This window comes from Nothoprocta perdicaria, unplaced genomic scaffold (assembly GCF_003342845.1).
Source record: "Nothoprocta perdicaria isolate Ctin4 unplaced genomic scaffold, notPer1 scaffold_197, whole genome shotgun sequence".
Taxonomy (NCBI): domain Eukaryota; kingdom Metazoa; phylum Chordata; class Aves; order Tinamiformes; family Tinamidae; genus Nothoprocta; species Nothoprocta perdicaria.
In genome coordinates this window covers 1,175,818-1,200,943 of record NW_020455171.1, presented here as the reverse complement: position 1 = coordinate 1,200,943, position 25,126 = coordinate 1,175,818, and the positions used below count along the sequence as shown (strand labels likewise).

At 39.6% G+C, this 25,126-nt stretch overlaps 1 protein-coding gene across 1 annotated transcript in view; it reads right to left on the bottom strand.

Moving 5' to 3' along the window:
• Positions 1-307: 307 nt before the first annotated feature.
• KIF25 (kinesin family member 25) overlaps positions 308-25,126 on the bottom strand; it is a 41,015-nt gene continuing 16,196 nt past the window's right edge. Inside the window, exons 7-15 of the mRNA XM_026037375.1 lie at positions 24,593-24,635; positions 21,078-21,145; positions 16,579-16,653; positions 12,757-12,906; positions 11,352-11,528; positions 6,045-6,196; positions 3,259-3,456; positions 1,949-2,104; positions 308-699 (exon numbers count right to left, since the gene is read on the bottom strand). Coding sequence (XP_025893160.1) covers positions 542-699; positions 1,949-2,104; positions 3,259-3,456; positions 6,045-6,196; positions 11,352-11,528; positions 12,757-12,906; positions 16,579-16,653; positions 21,078-21,145; positions 24,593-24,635 — 1,177 coding nt within the window. The 3' untranslated portion in view covers positions 308-541. The remainder of the gene's footprint in view (positions 700-1,948; positions 2,105-3,258; positions 3,457-6,044; positions 6,197-11,351; positions 11,529-12,756; positions 12,907-16,578; positions 16,654-21,077; positions 21,146-24,592; positions 24,636-25,126) is intronic.

Here is a 25,126-nt window from a genome sequence, read left to right as displayed (position 1 = left end):
AAACACTTATCTTAAACATTGCTTAAGTTTATTTGAAACTGGTCCCATAGCTTCATTCAGAAACCCCTCAGGATGTGGTTTCAGCAGCGCTCACACAGAATGTCCAGGTTCTTGGTGTTTCATCCAGTTGTAGCTGGGAAGCTTCTATTCATCCTTCAGGAGTTCTCATTTGCTACTTTGCCTTTCTGAAGAAGTGAGCCATCCTGAATCAGGGCTCTGGTGACCTGGTTCTTAACTTGCCAAAAAAAAAAAAATTAATCACCAAAACTATGTCTTGAAATATCTCTATTTTATTTATGTGTTTATTTTTTAAAGCCTGATCAATTTCTGTGCCATTCCATCATGGCTGGTAGCTGTGGTCAATACTTGCTATGCCTGGAGCAAGAACATTAGCAGCAGGCTTATGGCTTGCTAASGCCATATTGAGGAATGTTTATTTTATCTGGCTGTTGGTATCTACAAGAATGCCTTTAGGACAACAGTATACATTTCAGTCTGAGGAACTCATTAATAATACTTTAATCCACAGGAGTCTTGGGTTTTATTTTGCTTTACTCGGTACTGGGAGATTTTTTTTCTTGACTTGTCCTCTCTGAACTTGCCGAGCACGAGTTCCAAATCCCAAAGACTGCATGGATTCTGCTAAGTACTTCTGACCGGGAGAGATGCACAGCATCACCAGCAACTTGGCATCACCTCCTAAAAGGAAAAAGACAAAAACCACCCCATTATTTTCAGTAAGTTATAAACAGATAACATACTGATCTAAAGGCAGCATAGGATGCCTTTGCCTTGGGCAGCAGAAGGCAGTATGCAAACAAAACCACTGAAAAAGGAGAGCTGCTTACAGGGAAGCCTGTATCTAAAAATACATTAGCTTCCTCAGTAGCAGAATAAATATTTCACCATTTATAGAACATAAAATTCTTTCTCTTTACAGCTTTATCAGTTAGTCTGCATGTACATTATTGGTCTGGACACTTCACTGAGCTTTGTCAGATGTTTACAAATTCAGGGTGAAGGCAAAATGGTTTATTTGTGTGCCAGCACAGCAAAATGTATTTATTTAAAGTCTACAGTGACTAAATGAACATAGAAATTGCCGTTTTAGGCATTGCACCTAAACCATGTCAYATGCCAAGAATGATTAAAACCAGGCTTATTGTGCATACAGCCCAGCTCTTAGATTTGTTGCACTGGCTTCTCCCTTTCACAGCACTCCCTCAAGCAGTAGGGGAAATCAGAAGATCAAATACAAATGAATAGTCTTCTGAAATTCTGAAGAGCTGTTAACTCAGTTACCACTGCTACCTTAAACTGGAGACTTCTGGAGCTAAAAACTTAGCAACTGATTTGTTATGGCTGAAGGAAAGAATAAACAATGCACAACATGGACTTGACACAAACCTGAATTACCACTGAGGTTACTTGTAAGTAAAGCTATTTCTGTGTAGATTAACAGCTAGAGGAGAAATCACCTGAACACACAAAGAGGCTGGGGGAGACAGGCATGCAGGTGGGCTGGAGTCTTCCTCCTCTGTTTTGATAGCAAGCCCTGTAGCAGCAAGAGATTTGAAAGTACCTGACTGGATCCTGTACTAATTAAGATTGAAGCTTAACTTGTAAATTGTACATGACATGGAACAGCAGTGAAATGCAATCACTAGCCTTCACACTGCATTATTAGAGATGTTGTGGTTATTCAAAGTGTATTAGTAAACTGAACCTCGGAACCACTGAGGAGACTTGGCCACGTTCCGGAGTTGTTCAGAACTCACACTGTGTTCTCACGGAGCTGGGTATCGCGCTGCTCCAAACCTAGACTCCTTCCACAAAGGCTTGTATGCATACAGGAACTGTGTCAGCACGAGCTCAGTGTTCACTTCTACTCAACAAAAGAGGGAGAGAGTTGGGAAAAGAAGGCTATTTTCTGTTCAGTGCTGCTCACCGAGGGCGTCCTGGAGCAGGTGGGTAAGCTTGCTGTTGCGGTAGGGCACGTGGGGCCGCTGCTCTGCGATGGCTCCGAGGACGTCGGCCAGCGCGCACAGGCTGCGGTTGATGAACGACGTCTCCCTCAGCGCTGCGCCTGTCGCTCCAGACATCCCTGAGGCAATGGTAAGAAAGACTAACCAGAGCCGCTCTGAGTACACTTGGTGACATTCTGTGGCTGTAGCATCTACTTATAAGACAGCATTTTAATATATGTGTTCTGAAACGTGACTTTTAGCAGGGCAGATTAGAAGTAAGATGCAGCGGTTGTTTACTGCCCCGTTGCTGCCATTTGGGGAAGGGAAACTGGCTCTTTGTATTTAGCATCATATTATTTAAGTGCTACCTCTTCTTTGGGGTAGCAGAAGAGCTGCACATGTTATCTACATTGACATCCTATTACCAGAGCACATAGCCACGTGAGGCAGAGCTAATGCCAGGGTCGTGATCAGAACAGGCTACTGAGCCCAAACCACGAGTCTATTTGACCTGGTTGAACTGAGAGAGCAAACACACACACTGCTGCTCTGTTACACGCTTACCAAACAACTTCCAGCACTGACAGCAAATGAAAAAATAATGTTTCACATTATGCTTCTCTATAGAACAAAAGTTTAACAGTGAGTAGCAGCAAGAACCCTTGGCAGTAATGTTAAAGACTCTTTCATAATACTGGTTCAGTTTTCAAAACATTTTTTCTGGAATGGTACGTTTTGCTGATGGCTTTTCTTGGTAAGAAAACTTGTCCTTTAGGAAATAATCAAGTTTTTAAAATTATTGTTTGCACAGAGGAGGGGAAGGAAAGAAAATGCTTTGAAGAAGCAATGAAAACAGTATTATCTTCAACACTAACTTCCTTCAAGATTTTTTCAACAATGAAGGAGAGAAACCTACACATGGGGATATCAATTATTACCAACATTTGTAAAAATTAAATAATCTACATACTTTGAACATTCCTGTAAAAAGACATGCTCATTTTAAGAGTAGAAAAATATATCTAAGAAAAGCAGTTTGAACAATAATATACCTATGATACAGGTACCTGCCCTGGTCTGATTTTCAGTTAAACTACACCAGCAGTAAAAGTGAAACATTAAGGTACCAAAACTTCATTTATGTCAGGATCTGTGTGATTAAACCAATCCCTGTGGAAACCCATATCCGTATGTAAAGAGCTAAAAGAAAGTGCTTTGCTCCAGATCTGGGAGGATCCATGCTCATCATTCCTAACAGCTTTTTTTTCCACAAACAGCCACATTTGCTTACCGACACACTCACTACCAGCGAGGTCCACCAGCTGCAGTCTAGTTTTGAWTTGCTTCACTTTTTCAGTTGTTTCTGAAGAGGCTGGTGAAGAGGCTCTGGAAGAAAAGGTGGATTTATTTTCTCTCATTTTCTGTGGAACAGCGCAGGAAACCTCTTTATTTAGCTTCTGACTGGTTAGTTCATCTTCCCATGAAATASCTGGTTAGAGAAAACAAGACAAGGCGAGCTTCTTAGCGACACAGGAAATGGAGATGGCATCTATCRAGTCCAGTGTCTGCTGTTTCAGGATGTTCTAACAAAATCTATCTACGAGATATATACCCACATATATATATAATTATATATATTATATCCTATATTATAGATATACATATATATAAATAATATATTCAGTAGGCTGAACCGTTTGGTTTGAAACCTTGTCTGGCTTAAGGTTTTGCTCATCAGACTGATCACAGCAATTGTTAACAAGACCTGATGTAGGTTGTGTTTTATCTAATGTTACCAATACACACACTCTCTTTTATCTGGAGAGCAAGGAATAGTAGACCACTAAGGACTTCAAAAAGGCATTTTATCATGTTTTAGACTGACTGCAAACAAACTTTAGAGTGGGATTTTGAATTCTTAGGAGCAGTAAGCTCTGAAGTCTCTTTCTAAGCAGCTCCTCTTTCATGTTGTGCTGCTCTGGCCAAAATGGTTCATTCTGCCCCTTCTGTTCTTTGCTGCTGTTCCCCACAGACTTCCCTCGGCCGTGTTATCTCAGTGCTGCACCCCTGTCTCATGAGCTATTAGCCTTGTGGGCGCTGCTTGCACATGCTCAGGTGGGTCTACTTGTCCTGGCCCTCCCTTGTTATGTAGCTGCACTAGACTGCTTCACATCCTTCGCCTTCCTTCGCAGTGGCATCTGGCTTGCACTCTCAGCTGGGAAGAAACAGCAAGATAAATACTCTGGAAAAGCTGCTTTGGCATTAGCTTAGTGGGAATATATGCAAAGGACTTTCCCAAAGCAGTTCTTTTTTCTTTTCCTTCAGTGTTCTGGTTTTCATTCATCTTTCTCTATTGTAAGGAAAGACATAAAAGAACAAAATTTGAGGCTTTGCTATAGGTAATAGAGACAATGGCTTGAGGTCTTAAAGACCCTGGTTGCAAAAGGGCAAAGGTTCATGGTGGGCTGCAAAGCTGGAGCAGTGAGCTGACACAACTGGCTCGTAGAGCTCAGTGCCTCTCCAACTGGGCTGCTGCTAAGACCCGAACGAGCTGTTCACACTGCAGACTGAGCAGCCGTTTTGGCTTACACAGAATAAATGGCTTCAGAGAGTATAAAAATGTGGCCTCTCTCTCCTCTTCAAGATGGAGAAAGAAATGAAGAGATGAAGAAATGAAGTAACTGCCTTCCCTTGAACAACAGAAATTACTCAACTTGCTATAAGAGCTTAACCAARTCTGAAAAAAATGCCTGCTTGTCCACTCTTGTTTCATTGAAGAGCTCATCTTAGACATAATAACTTTTTGTTTAGTGACTKAGATCTCCAATGGTGAGATACTTGACAACTTCGCATAGATTTTAAGTCAGGATTTTTTCATTTTAGGTAGAATGCAGTCACATTCTCTTTTATCATTTGTAATGCAGATTTCTTCCTGCCCCACAACCATATTGCTCACCTTCATTCTTGCATTATGAACTGTAAACCTAAGAGTCTGCATTCAGCCTAAGTTAGGTATTTCTGTGGCATTTTGCTGCCTGCAGTGTGGTGTGACAGGGTGAGTGCAAATAGCAGTGGCAGAGGGAAGCCTGGACTAGACAAGGTGGCTGGTGTGGGCAAATGCTCCTCCTTTGGAAAGGTAACATCTGCCTGCTTGACAAGAATCTGCACCTGGATTGAGCTAACATCTGGAATGCTAGAGCTGCAGCGTGCAGAATGGTTGTGACTTTTGGCAGGGAAATGAGGGCAGTGTTTGTTCTCTCTTGCTAATATTGCCGGGCTCATATCCGATAGCAATCTAGAGAGAAAAAATGTTAAATGCTTTCCACTTTCTAAACCATGTTGTTGCTGCAGAATACGGAGGAAATAGACCACAGCACTGAAAAAGGAGAGTCTAATTACAACATGAGCAAAAGAAAACAAAGGTAACCCCTCAAAAGCCAAAGGCATTACTAAAACAATAAAGTGTTGATGTAGTAAGGAAAGAAAACAACAAAGGACAATTATAATGTAGGAATACAGGTTTTGACATACTAAATAAAACAACCATGTTGGCTGTTCCTGCAGTGACCTATTACTGATAGATCAAGAGATCCTGAATTTAATGCAAGTATTGCAAAGTAGCAGATAAAAATAATTCTTTTCACCCAGCAGCATACGCTGTTTAGCATTTGCCCTAAAACACCAGCAACATTGSTTAGCTTTACCACAAACTTATCAAGAATAAGAAGATATGTCATACTTTGTGATTTAACTACTGTATTGGAGTGCCTATTCACTGACGACTTACTGATCAAGTTCTATAGCAAGAAACAACTAGTGAAATAAATTTTAAAAGCTCCGTAAGTCAAGACATGAAAAGTAAGAAGTTACTATAATAAGATGTAATAAAACCAGTAGCATTCTGAAATCAAACTGGTAAAAGTTCTTATAAAGCTATTTGAAAGGTTAAACAAAGAACTGAGGGAATGGATTAAGCACTGGAAAAATGAAGAAAGAACAATACAATAATATTTCAGTTCACAGACTGTGTTTCAAAAGCACATAGCTCTAGATATATTTTAGCAGTATCCTACTTACCAAAGTTATCTCCAGATACAATTGTGGTTATGGTCAATGTAACTACCAGATGAGAACGAGAAGAATGAGCGTGCACCAGCGTTGGGTTTCTGGCTCTTAACTGCAGGCCCTTGTTGACTAGATGCAAGAATTCAGATGCATTCTCAACAGTTCTAGCAAAAAAAGAAASTTTAACTGATGCACAGTAAAAATGACACGAGAAAGCTGGCAACTTGGACACAAACTCATGAGTTCCTATTCCCTACTTTTCTAGCTCTTTGTACTATGTCTACACTGCTCTCAGTTTTGAGTTGCACAAGCTCCTGTGTTAGCCATTTTCTGGCTAATGTGTTAGCCATTTTCTGGTAGGACATAGMCCAAGATGAAAATTGAAGGCAAAAGCTGTGACTTAATACTGAAAGTGCTGAAGAAGTTGCCTRCCAGCCTTCTAAGACTGTAGACAGAGTACCTCACCTCTGGGAGCAATTCAGATGTATACAATTTTGCATGTTGAAAAAAAATACACAAATAGACTTAAGCACTCCTGAAATCTCTGGTCTTAAAGATTTGTAGAGTTTATCAGTTTATGTTATACAAGCACCTACCTTTGCTGAGGAACAGAATTAAGGGAAAAACAAAGCAAACAGAAAAAAAATTTGCTGGGCATTTGGAAAGTGCAATTCACATTCAGAATTAATTCCAAAATCCTTGTGGAAAAGTTCAGTACTGTTGCTTAGTGAACAGAGATTCCAACACAGTACCAGAATAGACAGGCATAAGTTTATATGGGTCATTTTATATTATACTATCTGTTCTGTTTTTCAATTGAAGGAAATAATCCAAGTATGAGCTGCTCAATGGTAAAACAGAAGACAAAATAAATAAACTCCCAGCATTTTCCCCAGATTTGCATCTGAAAACAAACGAGGTAACATTAGCGATTAAATGCTCTTCCTTAYCCGTTCCTTTCACTGCACTGCCTCATTCAATAATCTCTCAAACTATACCACTAAGCATTTGTTTCTAGATGGATATATAAATTATTGAGTGCTTGTCACTGCGTGGTTGAGGATGCCCTGTGAGTCACCAGAACTATTCCCAGCTCTCCTGACACGCTGCCCACCACAAACTTGATTTTGCGCTACTACAAAGCTCATGGTGAAAGGCACGGCCTTTATGACTTAGATTTTACCAATTTCAGTGAGAAATCACACTGGGYATCAATACCGTACGTGCTAATAAGAGACATGCTTGAAGAAGTCAGAGAAAAAAAAATATATACACCCCATTGAAACAGTTCACTATGAAAATAAGGCAAAGATATATAYACCAAAGAAGTGGAATACACTTAGCTATACCATAAAGAAGCCATATAAACAATTCCCTGAGTAATCCATCAACACCATAAACAAGAGCYTCAGGAACTACATGTTCCCTAGACTCAGCCTGTCACTCATGAGCCAYGTGTACTTGTGTCCCCTGCGATACCTCTGCCTCCATAGGCCTGGTCATGGCCTCCCAACAAGGCCTCCCTGGCTCACCCGGCCCGGCACAAACATGGGGGCAGCGGCCCCAGCTGCAGACTCGAGGCAAGTGGCATCGCCAGCACCATGCTGCAGACTCACCACGGTAGCTCCTTGGTGGGACTGTCTCTAGTGGYGATCTCTGGAATAATCTCTGCTACRGCATCATGCTGTATGGACCATACAGCAAAAGAGAAGCCCCATTGTGCTTAGGGTAAAAATTGGATGTTGAAAGTTCTCCAAAGTCAACCAGGTCATAAAAGAAGAAGGAAATTGAGGTTTTTGCAATTCACTAGGATGAGCACATTAACAGGAGACTACTGTATTTTATTGGACATATGGAGAAACCAATGAGACCCAGCAGGCCAGTATATTCTGAGATGAAATATTATCACAAATGAGGATGTGTTTTTATTCAAAGCACCAGCTGTTTACTTAAGATTTCAGGCAGCTGGGTGGCCTCACTCAATGGTTCCCTTACTTTGTTTGGATTTGCTTTTTCTTATTAACCTTTCTGTATAATTATTAATATAACTAACTTATGAACTGGACTTTTTTGCAGCTTGCTTTGTAATTGAGATACATGTCCATATTTTTGTGTATATTTGCATTGGAACTGAGTATTTATCAATTGACTTAGATAAATGTTTTAAAAAGGTTCTTAGCTCAAGGCACCAGGTTCCTTTACCATACATTACAACTCACAGAAATAAACACAGCAGCCATTTTATGAACTAGAAGTACAAATGAAACCTTCCTGCAGCTTCTGGTCCCTGCTTCGATGGTAGAGGTATCTGCCTGTCACATCTCACTGTGCTCTGTTTCAGTGCCTAGGGAAAGGGATGGGTCACCTGCTAACTCTGCAAAGCCTCCTGGGGGGTCAGCATGTTTCAGTAATGATCAGGCCTGCGGCCTGGTCACTGAGATTCTGTAACTAAAAAATACCCAGTGGTTGTGAAAATCAGAAATTAAAAAAAAAAAAAAAAAAAACACATTTTGCTCCTGTTGTACCCTATACACTGAATGCACCAATTTTTCATCTACTGAGTCATACAGTTCCTTCTTTCTCTAGTCAAAGGAAAAGGATTGACTACTTCAAGAAGGAACCAGACAGCTTAGGTTTTGCTCCCAGTCACCTCTGAAGGAGTTTTTCTTTCCCCTGATAATAAGGCCTAGGGAGTCACAGACTCACAGAATGCTTGAGGTTGGAAGGGACTTCTAGAGATCATCTAGTTCAATCCACCTGCTCCAGCAGGGACACCCAAAGCATGGGGCACAGGGTGGTGTCCAGGCAGGTTTGGAAGATCACCAGAGAARGAGACTCCACAACCTCCCTTGGCAGCCTGTGCCAGGGCTCTGTCACCCTCACAGGAAAGAAGTTCCTCCTCACATGGAGATAGAACTGCCTGCGTTTCAACTTAAACCCATTTCCCCTTGTCCTATCACTGGCCACCACTGAGAAGAGCCTGGCCCCTTCTTCCCTGCATTCTCCCTTTATGAACTTATACATGTTACTCATATTGCCTCTCAGCCTTCTCTTCTCCAAGCTGAACAGGCCCAACTCGCTCAGTCTCTCCTCATAYGAGAGATGTTCCAGTCCCTTAATCATCTTAAGGGACCCTGACCACCATAGAGAAGAGTTTGGCYCCATTCTCCCTATACTGACCCTTCAGGTATTTATACATATTGATCAGATTCCCTCTCAACCTTCTCTTCTCCAGGCTAAACAAGTCCAGCTCACTCAGTCCTTTCTCATAAGGGAGATACTGCAGTCTCTTAATTGTCTTGATTGCCCTCCACTGGACCCTCTCGAGAAGCTCCACGTCCCTCTTAYACTGGGGAGCCCAGAACTGMACACAGTACTCCAGGTGCGGCCTCACCAGAGCTGAGCAGAGGGGCAGAATCACSTCCCTYGACCTGCTGGCAACACTCCTCCTGAGGCAGGCCAGGAGCCCACTGGCCTTCTTGGCCACGAGGGCACACTGCTCACTCATGGTTAACTTGGTGTCAACCAGGACTCCCAGGTCCCTCTCCGTGGAGCTGCTCTCCAGCAGGTCGAGCCCTAATCTGTACTGGTGCTGGGGGTTATTCCTCTCCAGGGGCAGGACCCTGCACTTGTCGTTGTTGAACCTCATGAGGTTCCTCTCTGCCCARCTCTCCAGCCTGTCCAGGTCCCTCTGAATGGCAGAACAGCGCTCCAGAGTGTCAGCAACTCCATCCAGCGTGGTATCATCTGAGTCTCTATCTATGCAAATTAACAAGGTGCCGAAAGTTACAGTACAATCACAGCTGAGCCAATCCAAGAACACAGACTGAAAGAAACTCAACCAGCAGCATCATATAGGCTGAAAGAGAGCAAAAGGTTTCATCATTTCAAACTCCAGTAATTTTTAATTAATTAAAGGCTCTTATGGGACATACAGAGTGGAAACAAGAATGCAGAATATATCTGGAAAATCACATTTAACCTGAAGTGTGAAGAGCAGACATATCCCAGAGAAAAATGTTAACCTCTTCTAGAGCAGTGCACTGATTATTATTTCATAGAAACAAAGGAGATATTGCCCTGCTGTTGAAATAAGTTACTTTACAGTTTCTCTGGGGCTTCACATTTTTCTATGAGCAGTTTAATGGCTGGAAAACACAAGTTAATAAATGCATATAACCAGATAGAATAAAAGGATATTCATGCAACCCTCCATACATTGACATATTTTTATCAAGGCTTTCTGGCAATAACTTAAACCCACATAAACAAGCTAAAATTAGTGGTTAATGCTTATGTGATTCCACTGAGTGTGTATTTTGTATTAATTCATGGCAGGGGCATGGGGTGGGGGTGGCACCTCTCCTGTGCTGTTAGAGCTGCTTGGTTTAACTTGTTTTATTAATGTTATTTAACATCAGCATAAACAGCCCATCTGTTACTAAAATCGAGTGTCTGAAACAGACCTGCTCTTGTAAATGCAAAAATTGTTAGGAATGGTTGTGATTTTTATGATCAAAACACCAAAGATACATGCTTCATATGCAAAAAGAAAGTATGTATTTGCTCTGTACGCTCTCCATATGTAATGCCATTACCACAAATACTAACAAGCCTTTGGAAAGCTTAGAAGCAGAGGAAGGCATGGAATAGGCACAGCTGCTGCCTGTAACTACTTCAGGCTACCCTTCAGAATGGAGATGCGTGTAARTGAGAATCACACCACACGTGTACATGGGGAAGGTAGGCATCTAAAAGCTGAATGTGTAGAAGAGATCGACCAGTCTTAGATTTTGAAGAGCCTGAATTCAGSATGTTCACTGAAGAACAGCATGTCTTAAAATGTCATTCTTTCCATAGCTGCTTTTTTTAACTTTAGTGATTATACAGAAATAACACTCTGTAGCTTCTTAAAAATCTTAAGAATGCCTACATTTCTTTTTTAATCTGTAGGACACCTTATCATACAGTAAGGCTCCAGAGAAGGTTCTTTGTGACTGAGTTATCCTTTCTTTTCCTAGAGGTGACAAGGTGCTTTAGACCKGGTAATGATAAAATACCTAACTATCTTCAGGCATCCTGAGTGGAGGATGCTTAATGTGGAAGTGTAACCCAAATTAATTATATTGTTACTGCTGAGACTATGTTAATATTTGGAGCCAACTGCAATCCAACAGAGTGAAACACAGCAAGCTCCCATGCTCTCACAAGGACTCGTTCATTCACTTCTGCATCCATAAACTTCATCCAAACTGATTTTGCAAAAATTGTGCATTGCACTAACTATGCATTAAGAGGAGGATCAAACTGTGCACTTACTCATATGTAAGAAATGGAACATCACTCTTCCCTTCTCTGGTTGTGACAACATCACGTTTGATGCCATACACTCTTCCACAACCGTCTTTGGCCAGAAGATCAAAAATTTCATTATTATATACTTCGACAACAGAAACCTCAACCCAGTAACTTCCTGGTGGCTTTTCTGAAATAAGCCTGCAGAATAAAAATAGAAGAAATTAAAAAAAAAAAAWGAGAAGCAGAAGAAAACCAAAACATGCTGAAATCAACCCCCACGTAAGCTAATCTGTAAATAAGGATCTGTTCTTTGTAATCGAATTACAACCTGATAAGAACGTAAGAGTGCCTATTACATATTCCCAGTCATGACTGTGCCTCATCTCCGTGCTGCTGTTCAGCTAAAGAATAAGAGTATATACTTAAGTTATATGTGAGACCTTCATTTGGAAACAGCGGTAACAGTTTATGTCGTTTTTCTCCACCAATCCCCCTCACTCCTCAAGGTGTTTTTTATACCACTTCCCTGCTGGGAGTTGCTGTATTCAGAGCTCAATCCGTAATAATTTCTGGTCAGCTGCAAGCAGTGAACATTCCTGCAAGCCAGACATGGTAAACTCTTCCAGATGATTTCTGGAAAAGGTTATCTAGAACCACAATCTCACACAACCTCAGTGCAGAACCCCAAAAAATGAACTTTTGACTGTATTTAAACCACACAACCTGTTTCTGTGGTGTGGCCTGACTGATTTCTGTGTGTCATTCCACACCCCTCTATTGTTAGGACATACCCATGCTTGTGCATGAAGTTGAGGTTGTAAAATATTATTACTGAGGAAAACAAACGTAATCCTAAAAAAATATGATTTCAAGAGGAAAACACATGCAATCCTAAAACCCCAGAAAAATATTCATAAAAATAACCATAGAAATAATYAAATGACATAGCAGCGTATCAGAGCATGCATTATGTTCAATAAATAAATCTAGTCCAGATCAGACCACTTTTAGAAAGTCTGTTATCATCCTTTGTGGGACTGGGTTCTAACTTGGATTCTCCCTTTCATCTGCTCAACTGTCAATCCTCACAAACTTTTGAATAAGTTTCAACCATATTTGTGGCAGTACAAAAGATATCAGGAGTCTGAAATACAGATGGACAGACACACTGAGCAAGACTGCATAATCTTATTTTTTTAGGAAATGTAGCTAAGCAGGATAGATACAAGAAGGCTACATGAAATCTCAGATGTGGAGTGGTTGCCAGAGGTGCTGCAGTTACTAATAATTTTTAAATTGAAATCTGTAATGATAAATTACAAGTACTGTTTACCCTTTCTACAAAGCTTAATGTGAAAACTCTATATGCATACCACTGACAAAAGCCTTAGCTCTTACTAGGTCAGTATTATCCGGTCAGTGTTACCTGAACACTTCCTGCGTAGCTCGAGGAATGATTCCAAGTTCCGATTCATCTTCTATGGAGAATGCAGGGTTCTTCTCTGACTGTGGTCCCAACATTGTGTATGTCTTCCCACTTCCAGTCTGCCCATAAGCCATGATACACACATTGTACCTGAAAATCAAAGTGACTATTTTTTWWAAAAAAACATATTTTCAAATGCATCTGTTAAGTAGCAGGTTAAATCCCCCCAAATTTGGGAACACAAACCAAGACTAGAAATAAATGTACTGCCACTGCAGATTTCTTTCTGACAATTTCAAAATCAGACCAAAATTAAATACTGCTCATAACATCTCTGAAATAGGTTTTTTTTGAGCAACTACAAAGGGTAGGGAACTGGCAACAGCAGGATGCTTAGTTTGGAATGACTGAGGATGTTAGACCTCCTGTCTGCCCCACTTCCAGTCCCCGCACTGCTGAGCTGCTTACTAGTCAGCTCCTGAGAAGCACTGCAGTTTACAGTACAGCATTTTAAAGTAAATCATCATTGGGTCTGACTTGTCTTACACTGCTACACTGCAAACCACTGCATTAATATCAGAACTGCTGGGAATAGTGAACTCAGTTCTCACTRCCTTTTCAGGTAGGCTCAACAGACACAGCCCACAGTCACTGCAAAAGRTAAGAGAGCCCTAATAATAAGACACAACTTTAAAACCAAATGCATTACTTGAGCATAAGCACACGCTGGGATAAAAGTGYGAGGAACTGATTTCATGTGGTCTTGTAGAAGACAAGAGATGACAAAGTCCGTGCAGAGGTACAGGCACCTCTGGAACACGATGTAACATCTCCTGAAGTAGACATGTGAAACATATCAAATGAACAGGGGACTGAAAACGCCTGCTTCTCTTCACTGAACATTTAACAATAAGCCCACAGCTGCCAGCTCGGTTGCAGATGCCTCTGCTGCAGACATGTGAGCTTAGCTGTATGACTGCTGTCCACAACGTGCGTGTCTAATCCAAGTCAAATTCAGAAGTAAAACAACTGGGAAGAAACAAATGCACCCAGACACAATACTCTCTTGTAGTGAGGACCAAGACCATAATGTGCATTTGCAGATTAGTTCCCTCTTGCTTGTGTCTGTACTGCTGGCACCTGCTGGCACGTTGGTTTTGACCACAGAACTGGCGCCAGCAAAAACTTTCAGAAAATACGCTGGCAAGACTGCTCCTTCACTGGTCTGTCTTGTTTGCCCAGAGTCCCAGCTTTAGCAGAACCTCCGTGCACTTTGTGGCGTGCTGAAATTTCAGTGCAATTAAAGAGCTGCAGGAACGGGCTTGCTCCTCTTCTGCCAGGGAGTGCAATTTCACTGCATAAGCTCTGCCTCCTCTGTGGACAGACTTGATCGGCTGCTTTTTGTAATCTGATGCTTTCCTGCATATCAAGACTGTTGTTTCAAGAACATACCAGAAAATTTCAGTGAACACCCCTCATCCGGTTGTTTCAAAATTTTGACTTTAGGTAATCAAATACTAAAACTGCCACTTGTGAAAAAATATATTTGCAAGGTTTTCTGAATACTAAGCATATGTAAAAGCAATCTTTTGGGGGGATTCTTAAGAAAGTTTTCTCTTACTTGAAAGAAGCAGTAGCCTAGTAAGCAAGACAGCAAATATCTGGGCTTACGTCAATCTTTCTRGTGATGCAAAGTCAAAATTGCAGTTAGTGAACCAAGTCAGGATGCAAAGAACATAACTAGATGTCCAGTCATATAGTTGATGGAGTTATCCTCAGGCCTTTAATATGAACATTTCTGATTAGGATTCARCTGTGAGATATTTCTGTTAATCCACATGTTTCTTTTTCTTTACTGTGTTTCATAAAGTTACATTGTTTTAAAAAATGCTTACTGTCAAATTATGTGCAGTACAGTACCAGTACTTTTCTAGCACTCCTCTCCTGTAAGGAACATGGCTGTTCATGACAGTAAAGTTATCACTGGCTTAGGAACACTATCAAAAGAAATCAAAGGAAGAGGAATGTATTCTTCCTTAAAATAAATAAATAAATTAAGTTTATTCTTCAACCTTGTAAAGAAAGGAAGTGTTATCTTAGTCCCTTGCTGGTTCTGTACTGCTAACTGTAAACTTTGAAGGCTGCAGTATTTTATCTGCTTTGCATATGGAACAATCTTTTCCTCCTGTATATTTACACTGGAATATGAAACAATTAATAAAAAAAAAAAGAAAGAAAAATAAGGAAAAAGAGTTGAACAGTCAATTGAACACTCCTTTCTACTTAAGGTTGTTACAGCGTTTTGGAACCCAGATCAAAACAGTCAGGAGGGGCTGAGCAGTTCAAGGTTCAGATGAAGTCTGTCTGGTTCACATTTACAAAGGGAGGGCTCTTCAGAAACATGGCTCTTATGGAGAGTCTTTCCTTCCCTGAAAATCTGTTTCTGTTTAAACGGCACTCCTGGAAAAACAAGACAGCTCTTTTGTTTTCACTAACAGAACATTTCCTAAATGAATATAAAAATCCCAGCTTTGGGGACAGGATTCTTTCARTGTGCAATTTGGAAATACAGTAGATGGAGGTATGGATCAGATAGGCTTGAAGAAACATTGGCAGCATACTCAGCCAAAGCAAACTTACGTTCACTGCAACAGGAAAAGTATAGAGTGAAAACAGCTGTTCTAAGGAGCCCTCCAAACTCTTCCAGTGTAGGGGTCCCCACGTTGCTCAACTATGGAAACTGCAGTAACTCATGCTCAGAGAACCAGAATGGTGCCCTATGGGCCTTATAGGTCTTCTCTTAGCCCAGGAAGCCCTTGTGGGCCCCTCCGTGGCCTGTGTAACAGGATGCTGGGGATTTACCAATATTCAYCATATCCTAACACCCCTTCTAGGCTGCTTTTAACTCTCAGACAGAAAACAAGTCTCGTACCCTTCAGTGTGCCCACTGCCAGGAGCAAGGGTTGCCCCTGTAGAGCTGTGCTGCTCTGGAGGGAAAGAGGGCTACGCCAAGCATCTATAGCTCAGCTGAATCAGGGTGGCAAAAGGGCAGAAAGAGAGATCTAAATAAATCCGGAATTTGCATCTGAAGGATTATAACCACCACCACTTCAAGGCTTATTTGTGGGAGCAGCTTAACGTGGCCCTAGTGTAAATGAAAATCACACTTCAAGAACTTCAGTGGCTAAATTAGTTAAACACATTCGTTAGTGCTTATTACTGATTAGTTTCTTATTCAATCCAGAATTGTTTTAATCCTAATATTGGAAGGATATTAAGTTCTTAGGAACTGAGATTGAGGATGCGCAATTCTGTTTCCGTCAGGAACTGGCTGTATGAACTCCTATGGCATTTGCTGTACACAGGATCAGATGACCAGCAAWTGGCCCTGGCAGACCTTTCAGATAAGAATACACTGTTAGGAAAGATGCATCATGCTATGTTTGCAGTTGAAAAACAGTTCTAAAGCATAACCTATCAAAACATAGGAAAGAAAACAAATAAAACAGTATCCACCATTAGAAGCAATGCTCGTGTTTGCTATAATGGAAAGACCCCAGATAAAAACTGCCAACCTACTTTTTCTCCYTCAAAATTTGTCCACTCTGTTAGATTTTATAAACAGTTGTGTTCAATGTTTATACGAGGAAAAAACATTCACTCACTACTGAGTAGAAAGAAAACAGAAAAATGAAATGGTAAAGCTGCAAAATTTGACACGACTACAAGGCAGTTAACAGCTAATACTGAAGTATTATTTTAATTGATGAATTCTAGTACATAATTGCCCTTTAGCTTTTCTGTTCCCACTTTCTAACTTACCCATCCAGAAGAGAAGTTAGCAAAGGGGCCACATCTGCAAACACTGTGTCTTGAGATTCAGAAGCATTGTAAACTCTGATGATCAACATGTAATGGATAATTGAAGATATAAATACATTGGTAAAATATAAAAAYATAAACTACAGAAAATATAGGCCAGTGATACAAAACTTGTGACTTGCCAACAYTGCTATGACAGCAGCAATTACAAATTGCATTTTAAAAAGGCTTATTTAGCTTGCCAAGATGAAGCTGGTAACATAGAAACTATTAATTRGTGCCCTAAGCCAGGCTTCCTATGCCAGGAAATTAGAAGGTAACGAGGAGGAGCTGAGCTGCCATGGGAGTTACCACTTTGTTCAGGTGGCTAARGGAAAAACACAAGGCATGGCCAAGGACCTCAGCCTCAAAGGTTGTGCAGGAAAGCCTGAGGTACCTCCAGTAGGTTATGGAAGAAGGTTGCTTTTTGTGATGTGTTCTGTAAATGAGCACTCCTAGTTCTCCCCTGCTYTGGGGGGAGGCAGCTCTTATCTCTACTGGAGAGAGGGATCCAGGGGTGAGCGCCTGTGGTGCCTGATCTTGTGGTGATCCTCCTACCTGCCTCCCCATCAGGCAGTGTCCTCTCATGGGTGGTAGCGGTCCCGGCYGCCCAGGGGCCTATGTGAAGACCTGGGGAAGGGAGTGGGCAGGTTGTGCTTCTCTCCAGGTGAAGGAAGGGCTTAGGAAAAGAGGGACAGAGGCTGCAAACTTGCCCTAGAGGAGTCTGTGGCACAGCAGAAATGTTAAGGCCACTAAGGCCGTGTGTGGTGCTGCACTCTCTTCATGGGCAGCATCAGTTAAAGCTATTTCATCCCTACCCCCACTGAACTCTGAGATGTGTATTTCTCACCAGAGGGAACAGATGCTTTTTCAAACATGTGGTGAGTTTGATTTTTTTTTTTTTTTTTTGTTTTTTTACCAGAATGAACAACAGTTAAATTAGTGAGTTATTCCACCTCTTAGAAAAGATCAATGACAATAGACTTCTTGGATTAAAATAAATATATGCATTTTTTCAAATTCAAGAAAAATATCCAGCAAAGTTTCAAAGAAATTTTCCCCGTAACCTTCTCTTTCAGTTATAACATTTGTACAACACAAAATCAAGACAAAAATAAAAAATCATCAAAGGAAGGAAATTCTGATCATAAAACATGGCCATCCTACTTCATTTATCTCTTCTCTATTATGTCAAAAAAGTAACCTCCTCGAGATTGCAGCCTGCAACAAGTACTGCTTATACAAGATGTATGAAATTAAAACATGAAAATCCTTAGTTATGCTGTAAAATTTGAGATTTGATTTTTTTTCTTTGAAAAAGCTTCCTTTTCAAACATCCTTCTGTTATAATTCCTTTGTATCCCTGTTTTCCAAATTGATGCATGTTTATATAAGTTACAGCAAAATAGCAAATTAGAAAGACGAGTTTCATTAGCAGCAAACATTATAGAATGTATTAACTTTCCTATGTACACAGTATACTGGTATGCTTCACTTAGCAGTATTCATGTATACATCTTGTATACATGATCCTAAAAATATTATTGAATTAAGGACACGCTGTGATTTTCAGCGTTTAYTCAAGCTCCTTTGTATACTTGAGCAGAATCTGGCCATTAAGGTTTGCAGCCTGCCCAAATGTAGATTCACTATTTACTTCTCCAAAAATAAGACTGCACAGAAGGACCACTAAGATGCAGAATTAGACCAAATCTGCTGAGTTCAGCCTTCTGTTCCTGTAAGTGGCCAGAGATAGGAGCAGGAAACACCATTTAGCTGGAGACAGAATAATTCATCTATGTGAGTGACTTATCGTCCTCCTTAATAGTGGTAAGCTGGCCTCAAAGCTGAAAGAGTTGAAATTCTGTTTCAACAAATAGCATTAGCATCCATTTTGTGTCTTGCTGATTTTTTGGCCTAGCGTAACGTCCTGTGGCGAAGAGTTCCACAGGCTAAGTATAAGTTGCATGAAAATGTACTCTCTTTAATCAGGAAATGAGCAGTTGTCTGGCTTGATGGACCAATAGCGCTTATCTTGTCATTCCACTGACATGCAGTCATACTAAGCTGAGAAACCAACAAATATGCAGAGATGTGGCACAGTTCATATTAGGAGGACACCATCCCTGAAGGGCATCCTTGCTTTGCATGCCCTTGCTTTGCATGCACGCTCTGCGGTGTGCTCTGTGCTTTAAATTTTCAAGGTCAATATAAGAAAGCAAAAGCACTTTGAAATATTTCTCTCTGCCTCATTTATCATTTGCAAACAATGAAATATTCATTAGTCCCAAGTCCTGAATCTTAAACAGCTGGGACTCTAACTGAACTTACTGTGAAGGGATATTTTTTCCTAACATGTCAAAACATCTCCCCTAGCGCTACTACTTAAACAAACAAAAAAAAAAAAAAAACAAAAAAAACCCAACAACTTAGGTGTTGATAATGAGATGTGACCGCTGTACTGTCTTCACTTGGTGTTGGTCAGTTTTGCAGTTGAACAAAGAAAACAGATAGCAAAAACCACAGCTAGAATCAATAGGTTTTGGTAGGCTTATGTTTACATTGCAAAGTAGGATAGACATAGCTAACTGTGTCAGATACTGGTAGCAGTTTAGAGTAAAGGCTTTCAGCTCCATGTTATAATAACTACTCCAAATATTTACCCAACTTCCTGTAGGGATTTAACGGCCACTGCTGAACTGCTGCGGTTCAAATGCTACCAGTACCCGAAAAATTGTAGTTTAAATTGGCCTTGAACTGGCCTTTGCTGTTCTGTAATGACAAGATTAGCTGAAGTGTAGACATACACTGAAGCAGCTATCTGAGAGCATGGAAGATGCAGCAAATTCAGAAAATCTGCTTCTGTATCCTCCTTTATTTTTTATCAGAATGACAGATTTGTCCCTGTGCAGTGATTGATGTTAATTTCACCTTAAAAATTCTGAGCCGCTTTTTTATTTTGCTAACTGATTCTCCATTAAAATTATAAAAACATAACATGCTGAAAGATGGAATTTTCTTCCTGAGCTGAAATCAAATATTTTGACATTTATTAGTTCCATAAAACGCTGCTAAAAAAATAAACATTTTTGAGTTCATAAGAACCATATGCTCTGCTGTTTATAAAAGAGAGCTGTGCATGGGACAATGAAAAAACATTGCCCAAGAACTACATTCTTTGAGGGATTTACATTTTTTTAACCTTTTTCCTGATTATCAGGATCTACACCACATGACCAGAGTCACAGTACTCTAGAGTCCTATGTCATTAGMATTAACTGTGTTGCTCAACAGATTTGAATTTCAGCTTTATTCTGCATTCTCTTGAGCTGCTATTGCTGAGTTAAGGAGAGCTACAGGGTGATAGGGATTACCCCAAGTAGCTTAGAGGACATGCAAGGTGACGATATACCTTGACAGGTCACACATGTATGCCTTGTATCAAAGAAGTCCTATAACCTATAGGGTCAGTGAAGCTTCCCAAAGATTTGCATTTTAGGGATTTTCAGACATGTGGTGGCCAGTCTCCAGTCCTCAGTCTGGATGAGTAGTGAAGGGCAACACCTTGRAAAGATGCCTCAAGCAGAAGGTGAATAACTGGCAGGGCTTAGCAAACCTACAGCAGTTTGGGTAGAACAGGCCCAGAACGTAAATTTAAACCAGGACAGGTAATTTATGTTGGATATATTTGACTTTGAATGAATACAAGTCTTGCTTTCAGCAAGGAAGCTTGAGATTATCCTCATATGCTCTGTTTCCAGAGGGGTTTGAAACATAGTTCAGGGYAGAGAGCTACTGTATGACTCACTGCAATGCACACACACAGCTCAGTAAAGCAAAGTCTGCATTAGAAGAAAGCATGAGGCAAAATTTTGTATTTCTTCGTTTACAGAGATCTTATTAACATTATTCTAATTCTTCATTCTTGTTTTCATGTGCTTAAGTCAGCTTCACTTTAAGGAATGCAGAGCACCTTTCAGCCCAAATCCCTGCAGTTTCCTGCCTTATGGGTTGATTCTCTAGTGTCTAGTAAGGCACAAAATWCAATTAAAAAATGCTGCTCATGCATTCAAAATGTCTCACTCCTCTGTGAGTTCTCTAGTATCTAATTAGGAACATGTTCACACTGCATCCTTTCCCTTAGAGGACCACTAATTTACAGGCCACTACTCTACCCAGCACTCTGTTTTCAGCTATTTTAACTTGGAACTGTAGGTAGGATGACTCAACACCAGGTCTTAGAAGTCCTTAGTTCAGTTTCTGGCTCAGCCACACTGTATGTCTGATGCAGCAGTGGATGCAATCCATCTCTATTCCTCACCTTCAAAATGTGGGTAACATATTTTACTATTTCACAGAATACTGCAAGGAACATGAAAAAAAAAAAAAAGAAAAAAAATGGCTTTCACCATCCAAATCTTCCAGCAATCTGCTGGAAGCTGCTACAAAGGACCACCCACCTCTCAAACTGAAAAGTCTTGTTTATTGATGCGTGACCAGGACGGTTACATTTTACAAGGACAGTTTCCTAAGAGGAGAATAAAATACTAACAGTTAACAGCATAAGCACACAAATAAAAATGAAATACATATTTATCATTTCTAATGCGTCAGGTTACAGCAGTAATTGAGGAATTAGAGATCGTGAAGTGCACAGCTCTACTCCAGAAATCACCAACACTTGAGGTTTTAGAGCCTGCGCACTGCAGTTAACTAGACAGATCAGGAAAACGGATCTCAAAATGCACTTTGATTAAAGAGCAATAAGCATAAAATACTAGAGAAGAGTAAGTTCAGAAGAAAGATCCAAACCATCATCTCAAATTCTTATGTGCCTAGAAAGCCATAGCCAAGTGAAAGCAACATATCTAATTGCCACCACAAGTAGTAAAATGGCAATCCGAGTTCTTTATTATAAGACCAGTTTTCAGGCTATTTCAAACTCCTTAGGGGTGTGTGTATATATATATATATCATATACATATATACGTGCCTAGATTTGAACAGAAGATGCATATTTCACAGAATATTATGCTAGTCCAGAACTGTGAGAAAGAACAGCAGCGGTACAATTGCTAATTTCATGAGTTCTTACTAGAATCCACTTTCTAGATYGATTGCATGGCTGTTTTGTAAGCTGTGACACATGTCAGCAGCTCTTTAAAGTATTAATCAGAGCGTAATCACAACACTTTCATGTGTCTTAACTCCAGTGCCCTTTCATTCCTCATAGCGTATGTTGTTTAATTGCAGAGAAAAGCAAAGAAAAAAAATGAAAGGGTTGACAACACATCAATAGAACCTCCTTTGCACATAAAACACCTCATCTAATTCAAGGAGGTTCCCTAGTTTATTAACCTGTAACCAACAGGATCCAGAAAAAAAGAAAAAAAAAAAAAAAGAAAAATTGGAGGGAGGGTGAGAACAAGGAAGTTGATGAAGACTTATGCAACACTTTTCTGATTGAGTTGTCAAATTTATTTGCAGATCAGTTTTTCCCTAGGTGAGAAATAAGACAGGAARAAACCCATCTTCAATCTAAGAAAAACAAAAGAATTGTTACTAGGTAAATGTCTTCATATGAGCATTTGAAATGTCCTTCTTTTCTCAGGAAAGTAAATAAGACATTATCAAGGAAAAAAATACAGACAATCACTTTGGAGCCCCRATGTTAGCAGTCATGTGAAAATGATTGTATTCATACATGCAATTTGAGATATAAAATACTTGAATTAGCTCAAAAATTGAAATGAAATACTAYTAACTCTTTTTAGACAAGTTGTGCATGATTATAGAAAAGATCACTTGAGTCCTTGGAAGAATTAATTTCATAAATTCCAAACAAGCAGGAAAAGAATAGTCAAAGAAAATCCCAAATCTGTCTCCCAATATACAGTCAATTCAATACACAAAACAATATACAGTTATTCTGTTGAAGTTACAGATCTGCCTCTGTACAGAGAGTTTCAAGCAAGTCTTAAGACAGCCTCTGGCAGAAAAGAAGAGCAAAATACTGCAAATTCTGTTAAGGTATTTTACTGTGTGACAGTTGTTTTTCTCTGTTCTTGTTATAACAAGACAATTTTTTGCATAACACCAGGGCTGTATCACAGTCCAGGTACAACGCCGAGCTGAAGCCCCATCCATCAGATCAAACCAGAGTTGTTATGTGTATGCTGGGAGGGAGTGAAAAGGATGCAAAAACTTTGYGACTGGGGTTTTCTAATGCAGCTCTGCCTTGCAGCGCACATTGGTTCTAAAATGACCACCTTATATGAACACTTTTCTGAAACAATTTCCAGTAAATTCAGGCAAGRATCTAGAGAAACAGCCATGATTTAAATAACAGAAGTCAGCACCTCTATCCTAAGCAGACCTCTATCCTTTACCTTAACTGAAAATTTCCTTTGAATCATAAACAGCTTTTTTGGAAAGCAGCTAACTCATTTCCGGGAATGTGAGCTTTGACTGGGTTGAAACTAAAGCTTCAATAACGAACCAAAAAACATAATCTTATCTGAAAAGTGCGTAGTTATCCTAGCTACAAGCATAACACCTGCAGTTGTTAAAAGACATTGTTTTCTATTACTTTTGTTAGATCAGTCTAAGTTACTGGGGTTATTTTGTAAAATACCATTCATGCTTTATCCTCCCACATGAACTAGTATACTTTAAACAAAAATAGTTATTTTTATAAACAAATATTCTTACTAAAAAAGAATGCAGATTTTAAGGTGTTTGATCCAGACTTGGAAGCATTTTAACTAACTAAATTTCAAAACAAACCAATCAAACATTTAAAGTCAATATTGTCTTTTCAAAAAATAGGAAGATAGTATCTTACAAATTCCATTTTGAAATCAAATCTTTTATATGCTTATTTTCCTCAAATATTTCTTAAGGATTTTTAAACAAGAGAAAAAGTTAGCATATTGAAGTTTACCAGCTCAAACATATTCGAACTCATACACTGATAAAAGCAAGCAAACACTGTTTTGCTTGTAAAAATATAGAATGTAATAATCATATTGCTACAAAAAATAATCTGAAACCTAATGATTTGATTTTGTCTATTTCATACAAAAAAAAAATCAGAGGAGAGAAATGGTCACTGCTTTGTGTAGTGCAATAAATGGGTCATGGCATCCAGAATATTATACCATTACAATTCCTGGTTTTTATCTCACAACATACACACACTTGCTAACTGCCTCTTCGTGTTTCCCAGCTGCATATAGAAGCTTTCACTCCATGCAACAGAGAACTGTCTAATGAAACTATAATTTACAAGATTTAAGTGCATAAGATATCTTAGGTCACTTCRGCTACATTTTAAGCACTGAACTATAGAAGAAAATCTGGCTACTTGGTATGTAAGTAACAGCAAATGACTAAGAACTATGGTAGCTATGGAAATTAAAGGTAAAAATCTGAGTTAATACTTTAACCTTAGCTCACACTATGGTGCCTTTTTAAATTTTATGTCTTGGTAATGGCCTTAAGGAATGTTGGAAAGTCATCTGGATTTACAACCTCAGTATTTATTCTCCTTCTAATGGATCTAAGTCAGGATCCTTTAACATGCTTGACTGCAATACCGCCTAGGCTCTTGTGGTACCTCAGGAGATACCATTTTTCTCTCTCTTAATCCATAAGTTGTGTTGTAATATTAAAATAAAAAGTTTGACATATTTTCAGAAATGGTTACAGCATATAAAAATGGCTCAAAGGGACTGCAGGATATCTGTATTKGTTTGACACTTCAGACATACAAGCTCCAGTTCATGGATAGCTCGACCAGCAGAGCATCAAGCTACTATTAATACAAAGATTTAGGAGAAAATAACACAGATCACCTGCTAGTGCATTCATGGTAGATGGATGCTACTGAGAACTATGGGTCATATATCCCTTTTGTCTCTCTTTCCTAGTATCTGTCAATGTGCTCCTGAATTTCGCTATTAAGTATACTCACATCATCAGCTGCATATGCCACTTTTTCCATAAAATTTCTTTGCCTGTAAYGAAATATATATGTATTTTAATAACAAGGGAAAAAACAGTGTTCGAACCATAAGTGTTTTATTTAGGTCAAGAAAGTCAATGCTTCAAATGTCTGTGAACTTCAAGTTGTCTAAAGAGTAACTTTCAGAATTTTCATTTCTGTTGTACTCCATGCACATRCTAAGACCACAGTTATCTGTGATAAAAAAACACTCAACAAATTAACGTGCTACCAAACAAAATAATCGACTTAAAAAAGCAAGATTAGAACAAGCCCAATTCAGAACAGTTCACATGCAATGTTGTTTTAGATCACCACTGGACAGCTTGTAACAAGAGGCTTTCATCATTGCATGTTGAACTGAGAAGAAAACCCAGACTTTTTATATATTTGGGCCTGATTCTGCAAAGAGTCACAAGTAATTTTGCATCCATTACCCAATCTAAAGAATGACTGGGACTGCTGAGGTGTATAAATGCATTCATGTGTGTAAGTGTTTTCAGA